At 39.7% G+C, this 8486-nt stretch overlaps 1 protein-coding gene across 3 annotated transcripts in view; it reads left to right on the forward strand.

Annotated features, from left to right (window-relative positions):
• KIF25 (kinesin family member 25) overlaps window positions 1-8486 on the forward strand; it is a 45019-nt gene that overhangs the window by 23872 nt on the left and 12661 nt on the right. For all 3 annotated transcript variants that reach the window (XM_075748620.1, XM_075748617.1, XM_075748618.1), the window contains exons 9-10: window positions 3535-3609; window positions 7978-8127. In XM_075748620.1, the coding sequence (XP_075604735.1) occupies window positions 3535-3609; window positions 7978-8127 (225 nt within the window). The remainder of the gene's footprint in view (window positions 1-3534; window positions 3610-7977; window positions 8128-8486) is intronic.

The raw sequence follows: 8486 nt of genomic DNA on the forward strand, positions 1-8486 counted from the left end.
CTTCAAAACCCTCTGGAAACAGAACACATGAGGACAATTTCATGCTTCCCTGCTTGAAGGCAAAACTTGATTTAAAGTCAAATGTATCCAACATGAATTATCTGTCCTGGTTTAAACTTAAGGTCTGAGCCTGTTCAGCCCAAACTGCTGTAGGTTTGCTAAACATTGCCAGTCATTCACCCTTTCCTTGAGGCGTCCTCCTAAGATGCTGCCTTTTTCTACTCACTAAGACCGGGGACTGCTGTTGTGTAGGCCACCAAACAACTGAAGATTCCTGAGATAATGCAAATCTTGGGGAAGCTTTACTGACCCCATAGGTTATAGGACTCCCTGGATACAAGGCATATGAGATCTCTCAAGGTATGTGGCCCCCTTGCATGTCTGCTAAGCTACTTGAAGTAATTCCTTTCACCCTCCAGCTATACCTAACAGAGCCATACCAGTTGAAGTAAATGCGGAATAATGCTGGAATTCAACTCTGTAGAGCAACACCGTTAATACTGTTGACACAGGACTCCATAGGTGCTGTGACTCTGGACATGTGGTGTAGATCCTGATAATCAGGAAAAGGGTTAAAAAAAATGTAAATCCCCCAAAGAATGCAGTTCTCAGGGAATGTTTTTTCAGTGTCCCAGAACAGCTCTTTTTTATAAACAGAAGAGCATATGGTTCTAATGAACTAAAAAATGTTTATTTTCTTAGCAACGTTTTATGGAACTAATAAATGTCAAAATATTTGATTTCAACTTGGGAAGAAAATTCCAGCTTTCAGCATGTTATGCTTTTATAATTTTATTGGCGAATCAGTTAGCAAAATAAAAAAGAAGCTCAGAATTTTCAAGGTGAAATTAACATTAATCACTACACAGGGACAAATCTGTCATCATTCTGGTAAAAATACCCGGGCTTATAGAAAGAGATTCTCTGGATTTGCTGCATCTTTCATGGTCTCAGATAGCTAATTAAGCGGGTGTCCATGCGTCAGCTGGTGCTGTAATCACAGTGTAGCATGAACTAGTTCAAGCCAACTTCAAACTACTTCGTTTGGGTACTGGTAGCATTTGAACTACAGCAGCTAATAGTGGCAGTAAAACTCCTTTAGGAAGCTGAGTAAATATTTGGAGTAGTTACTGTAACATGGAGCCCTGCGCCTTTCCTCTGAACAGCTACCAGAACCTGAACCTGACATAGCTGGCTATGGCTATGCTACTTTGCAGTGCAGACAGGCTACTACAACTGGTTGATTCTAGACTTGGTTGTGGTCAGTAGCAATCTGTGTGCGTTATTAGACAGCAAAACCTATCAACAGCAAGTGAAGACAATATGAATGTTCTCATCTCTAAAATACCTTTTTAAGGTTGGGGGTTTTTTTATGTAGTAGCTCTGAGATGTTTTGATGTGTTAAGAAAAAAATATCATTTCAACATACTGAGTTAGAGGCCTAGTTGGAGGACTTGGTGCTAATGAATATTTCATTGATTGCAGATGATAAATGAAGCAGAGAAAAGTGTTTGGAAGTGCTTTTGCTCTTTTATATTGACCTTGTAGATTTGATGTGCAAAGTTTACCGAAGCATATGCGTGTATGTATGCAAAGCAAGGATGGAGTATTGCTATTCAGTATCTGTGTCCTCCCAGTACGAACTGTGCCACATCTCTGCATATTTGTTGGTTTCTCAGTGTACTATGACAGCACATCAGTGGAATGGCAAGACAAGCAGTATTTGTCCATCAAGCCAGACAAGTGCTCCTTTCCTGATTAAAGAGAACACATTTTCATGCAACTTACAATTAGACTGTGGAACATATTGCCACAGGATGTTACTCCAGGCCAAGAATTCAGCAAGATGCAAAAAGAAACTGAATACTAATTCTAATAATATTTTTTTTTGAAACAGTGATTCAATTCATATTTCAGTTTTGAGGCCAGTTTACAGCTTTTAAGGATTAGAATGAGACACACAGATGAATTATAGTGTCTCCAGCCACCACAGTGTTTCTTGCTCCTTCCTCTGGCTATTGTCAGGAACAAAATGCTGCACTAAGTGGGTTGGCTGTAATTCTGTGTCTGTTTAGCAGTGATCCCCCTGTACAGTCTTATTTATGGAGAACATGAATACAAAATCTACATTTCTGCAGGCTATAGACTGTAGTGGCCAGATCCTGGTCAAATATACAGAGAGGCTTGAGTTAAATGCTAAAGAGCACACTATGTCTTCATTCAGTTAAACTTGTAGTATTGTATACAAGCTGTGGGATGCTGCTAAGTGAAGTCTACTAGTATACTATACACACAGGGAAGTAACTATGCTTTGTAATGTTTGCTGCTACCAAAATTCCTGTTTCTAATTAGTCATTTTGCTATAAGCTATAGAGAACACACATCACTCATTGGAAAACAGAGCTAAACAAACAAAAAAAAAGAATCACAACAGAAAGATATCAGAAAAGGAAGCTTTTTCCAAAGATAAACATACATACCTCAGATACTTAAGTGTGACTAACGACATTCTTGATTTAGATTCTGTTCATCTTGTATAAACAGTACTTGCTGCAGGCTGTTATCTTGGGGAAGATAACATTTTTGGTGTGCTAGAGAAGAAATGAATGAGTTAGGATGTCCACATTTTAAGACCAGAATTTGCTCCCTTTGATTTCCTATTTTCAGGTCTTGATTTTATATTGTACAAACTTTATAGTTGAAAGGGTTGGAGGAAAAATTTATTTGAAGAGCCCTGTGTTAGCTTCCCCCCCGCCCCGCCCCCCCGCCCTGTTGAATTTGAAAAAACATATGCAGTCATTTTAGACATCATTGTTTTGGCCCAAGGATTCTACTGTCATTGCTCTTTTCTAAGAGGTGGAATAACTCATTCAATTTAATTGTCTTTCGTTCTGTTTAAAAATTAGTCTGAAATCCACATCACAATGTGAAAGAAAGTCTTCCCTTGAGTGAGAAGTGTTATTTCAGAGTAGATAGTTCAGCAGGGGTGGGGATGGAAATACCTTAGGCTGATGCTGCCCACAAAGACAGTGCGTCCTTAAACATGACCCTCAGGGGCCGTCTGCTCTGCTACCGACTCTTCTAAGACAAGTCCTGAGGCAAGTTTGCAGCTTCTGTACCTTCCCCCCTGCCCCCCCATCTAAAGGGAAGCCCAACCTGACCACTCCTTTCCTTAGTGTGACCCAAAGGAGGCACAGGCAGCAGGGATATTTCACAGTCTGGTAGGTGGGAGAAAGTAACAGGGATCCAGTACAGCCTGAAAAAAAGACTGTCTGCCAGAGAGGCAGGCAGAATGATGAGGATGAGCTCAGAGAGCCACAAGTGTATACCTGCGGGTCATTTTCTCCAGCGCAGACAACAGGAGCTCCCAAAAAGTAGGAGAGAACCTTGGAGTTCTAATTTTCAGCCCCCTGCCATAGAAACGTCAGCAGGTCACAAGTTTTATGTCACTGGCCTACGTTTTCCCATGTTTGTATTCCTGTATTTGTGACGTATATTTTTTCCTTCAGTTAATCATTGCACTTTGCTCCTCAGAGTTTACAGTGCTTCGGAGTCTCAAGACACAGTATTTGCAGATGTGGCCCCTTTGCTAACATCTCTCCTGGATGGGTAAGTTAAAAGGTGGAAGGAAGAAAGCTAAAGGGCAATAATCTACTGAAATCCATCAATTAACATTTACTTAACAGTGGAGGTCCTGTCAAGTTTTGTGGCTTTGCAGTTACATTTTTCTTTTTTTTTCCTACTCAACACCAAGTGACTGTTGTTTCCCCATATACACAGTGAAAATACTGTTTACAAAATTTAGCAGAGCAGACAAATTTTGGGGAAAATAGGGTTTTTTTCTCTCGTCTCTTTCTGGCAAGCTTAAGCATTGCTTCTAATGGAAGATACTATCTTTTTTGTGGTTTAGTAGGTTATGTTTTATAACTGTTTTTCAGTTGTAGACACAGTATGATACATCTTTTCCAATGGTGTATTCGTATGTGAAAGGCCTGCCAGGGCCACTCTCTCATCATCTGTTCTGGTTTTGCATACAGCACAGGCCATAGGAGGTGGAATGATCCATTCCTGGTTGAACCAGAACTGAGCATCCTTAGTTGTAGTTCTAACGCTCCTTCAGGCACTGGGGTAAAAACAGAATTCTGTTTTAACTGATCAGTAACAACCACTAACAAATATGTGTAATTACTTCTAGCCACTGAAGTTCATGAAGTGTGATTCTTCGTTTATACTAGAGCCAACTTAAGCTACTTAAGGCAAAGAAGCCGTGACATGCATATTGTTGTAATCCTTGATGCTCGAACTGAGATTCATGCAAAACTTCCTTTCTGCTCCTTTCTCACCCCCACTCCAATTCCACTCAATTATAGATGGTTGTTTAGAGCTGTCATGGACTTTTCCTCCCTGTAGAGGTAAAGACAGTCCCTTTCCATCCACAGTGGCATAGTTGAACAGTGGCAATCCTTGTTCCTAGCAGTCTGCACACTGAAGTTTCCAAGGCTCCTTTTCTTAAAAGCAGCCTAAAAGAGGCATATCAGGATATTGCGGATATTGGGAAATCCCAGCCATCCCTTTACACATGCCACAGAGGGGCCCACAAGGGTTACCTAGGCAAAGGGAAGTCCTATATGGCATTATTCTAGTTCACCAAGGATGAGTAACCACAGTTTCCATAGCTGAGCAACCTAGGGACCACTAGGTTGGAGGAGTTTGAAGAAGTCCTTATAATCCCTCTGTTCTCTCTCTGCTTTTTTTTTTTTTTTTTTTTTTTGCAATGAACACAAGTTTACTTTGGCTCAATATGTTGCCTATGTATCTTCCGACATATCTGATCTGCTGTACTTCCCACTTCCTGATTTCCACACTGAGAGAATCCTGTCCTAAAAGCTAGGATTTTTATATTCAGTTGAGAAATGTTCTGTTATTGAAAACAAGAGAGTTGTCTTGTTCTTCCAAAAGTGCCATTTAAACAGAAGCAGCTTTTCAGGGAAGGCAAGGCTGTGCATATGAGCCATGTTTCTCAGCAGCCTTCCCATTGTAAATGGGAAACAGACATACTTAGTCTGAACCTTGAACCTTTTTGCTGCTCCTGATTGTTTTAGTCTGGGCTCCAAAGTGGTCTGTAACAACTTTTAGCTTAAGTAGGAAGGGAGTGTTCCACTCCTTTATTTTTTCTTTATTTTTCTTTCTTAATGAATTGTTTCATTTTTCAGTATAAATATACAGGAAGAAAAGATTGTCCCATATGCAAAACAGACAAAGTACAGCAGGCTTCGAAGTTCACAATTAGCTGTACAGGGCCAGCAAGGGAGTAAGATAACATTTCTTTTCTTTACAGCATTGAGGAATCAAACTTGCTTGTTTATTTTAAAGAAGAATACATTTTTCCTCCTTTGATTTTCTTTAACAGTGTTCTCTCCAAGCGATAGCTTTGCTATACTGAACACCCACACTCTCATCAGGAGAGAAATACTACAAAACTATTGGTATTCTACCTTGACAATAAGAACTTTTTGAAAAAAGAATGTAACTAATGAAGCAGAGTGGAGAAGGAGAAACGTCAGGGCACATAGGTGAATCATATTCTGAAATTTTCAGATTGCTCTGTTGGAAACCCTTATGTTAGAACCAGAACACCAACAAAGTAAACTAGGTAAATACAAACTAGTCTGCTGCTTGTCATCTTGGTGAATCACCCATCAATTCATTCTCTCCTGTGCCTACTTAGATATAATACTGCTTCAGCTAATTTGACCTCATTTGGGCTTACAGAAATACTGTTTTGGCTTTGGCAGAAAAGTTATCACCGATTGATACCTTATTTGCATCTCCCACTTCAGTGTTGCAAGCACCTCTCTACTTAGCTTCTAATCATATAATCTGTATCTTGTCAGAACTATTTTGTCCATGATGCTTACTTTCTAACAAGTACCAATTAAGGAAGATTTGAATAGCTGGACTATATGAAAGTTTGAGAGACTTCTAAAAATACTTACATTCTGTTTTTCCTAGGGAAAACTACTACTTGCAAACTTCTGGCTCCCTTTTGGTTCCAAAGATCGCTCCGATTTTGAAGCGGGGCTAGAAGTCTCCATAAGCTACAGGCTGGCGAAGCAGTGTGCATTAGGGGTGGAATTGTGAAAATTGCTCATTGTTAGCCTAGCTGAAAACTACCAAAATTAGCGGGAGCTTTTCCACGGGCATAATTGCAAGTAGACTTATGTTGGCAGTGAATACTTAGAGAAATCCCTTGTTTCAGATTTACAGCCCTAATTTCTAGCACATTGCATTTTTCTGTAGTGCTCTTTATTTTCAGTTACAGTTATCTCCTTTGCTTCATCAAATCTATGACTAGACTTCTGTTTTATACTCTGCATCCTAAAATTTGGAGGGATCTTACTATAGTTTCACTGATTGCAACTTTGACTTCGCAACCCCAGAAGAGGTACCTGGGTATTCGTTGTGTTGCTTATCAGCCCGCATTTCTTTCAAACAAGAGAAAGCTTTCTAAATAATCCTCCAAAAATAATTGCTTCTAGGCATGTTTAATATGCAAAAAATCACTGCAAATATATTTCTCTGTAGTGGCTAAGTATTTCATGTCTTGAAACCATAAATTTAAAACAATTAGATGAGGGGTGTTCATTGAAATTTGCTGGCATGTGCTTGAAAAAACATTTTTGATAGAGGAAAAGCATTGGATAACCAAAAGCAGCTGTTTAGGTCTACCCACAGAGGAGGTAGCTTAGGCGGTGAAATTTTACTCCCTGGCAGACCAGGAGCAAGCCCATTCTTGCAACTCTAGTAGAGCAGAAATTTCAGTGTACTGCAAAGCACTCCTCGTTTCTGCTAATATTGTGTGTCTGAACAAACAAGATAGTCCAGGGAAGGAGCAGTCCTGTCAGCATAACCGCATGTCTTCCAAGGGTCTTTGCTGCCACGGTTCTGCGGCCAACCCCAAGGTGCAGGCAGGTGCTGCAGAGCAGACAAAGCTGCTTAGGGACTAACCTTCAGCTGCGCAATATAGTATTGGTCCTCCAGGCAAAGTAGTACTGTGGCTGGATACGTTTGTATTTGCCCACTTGTTTTGCTTAAGATGTTGACTTTGATCCGACTGTGTTAGAAACACACTTTCTGGATAAGATACCTACATCTAAATTCAGATCCCTGTAGCGCAGACATCCACAACAGAGATCACAGATGTGCACTTTTTTATTATTATTAATTTCAGTGCAGAGAAACAGGCATTTTCAGAGTTCTGTTCATTAGACCTATTGTACATGTCTACTTCAGAAGATGATGAGTTGTGTTTCACAGGTGCCTCTATCTCTGCAGTGACATTGTACGTTTTCACCTTCTACAAGTCCATATCTGAGCAGTTCCTACCAGCTTTGTGTGCATGCTTATACTGAACTAATGCATTTGGTTTAAAATTTGTGCCTCTTATTAGGACTGTCTTATCTTTTTCGGTGACTGCAGGCCATGACTGATGAGCCTGTCTGAAAAAGACTTTGAGAGCTGAAGAGTTTACTGTTCCCAGCTGTTAAGATATTAGTGCTGTGGTTTGCAGCATAGCACTGTAAGACAAATAAAACCCAGCGATGGTTTACTTTAAAATGCTGTACTGTAAACTGCAGTGGTTCAGGAGCTGATTAACAAGCAGCTCAGTAGTGCATGAACTGGAAGTTGGGCAGACAGGAGGTCTAACCTCATCAATCATTTCAAGCTAAGCATCCCTTCAACTCTGCTTAAAAGCATCCCTTCAACTCTGCTTAAAAAATAAAATCTGTTTAGGCGATGTTATGAGCGATACTTTAATTTCTGTCAGATTTTTGAGATCTCCAGAAAGAAATCTGCAGGGGCAGTGTATTTATTTTTTGTTTCAGTTTGTGTTCCCAAATTGTTAGGGGTTTGACTTGCCACCTAACAAACACATTTGGTAATGGTAAAATAAATGAAGACTCATTTAATTTTCAGGTACAATGTGTGTATCATGGCTTATGGGCAAACTGGAAGTGGGAAGACATACACAATGTTGGGACCACAGTTAGAGGAGAACTTTGCATTCTCCACAGAAGATGAATCAGAACTTGGAATTATTCCTCGAGCTACCCAAGAAGTGTTCAGGTAACAACTAAGTAAAGGCTTGTGTCAGTGTCAGTCTCCTTAAACTTTACAGAAAGGATGAAATTACATTTGTAATGTATTTATCATTACAGATTTCAGCTTCACAATGATTAATATTTATAGCTTCTCTGATTGCCATTCAATATTTGAATTTTGATACAGATTTCTAGTCTCTCCCCTGCTTAGTCTGATTTTCTAAGAAAATAAGATTATGCAATCTTGGCGTGTGTTGTCTGTTTGTCTTTCAGACTCCTAATTAACTTTTGAATGATTCAACCATAGTTGTGGGAGTCCAAAAGATAATTAAGTTCTTACAAGTTTTGTGAAAATTGACAATTGGGATAGATGAAGAGGATCCA

Source organism: Balearica regulorum, chromosome 3, assembly GCF_011004875.1.
Source record: "Balearica regulorum gibbericeps isolate bBalReg1 chromosome 3, bBalReg1.pri, whole genome shotgun sequence".
NCBI classification, from domain to species: Eukaryota; Metazoa; Chordata; class Aves; order Gruiformes; family Gruidae; genus Balearica; species Balearica regulorum.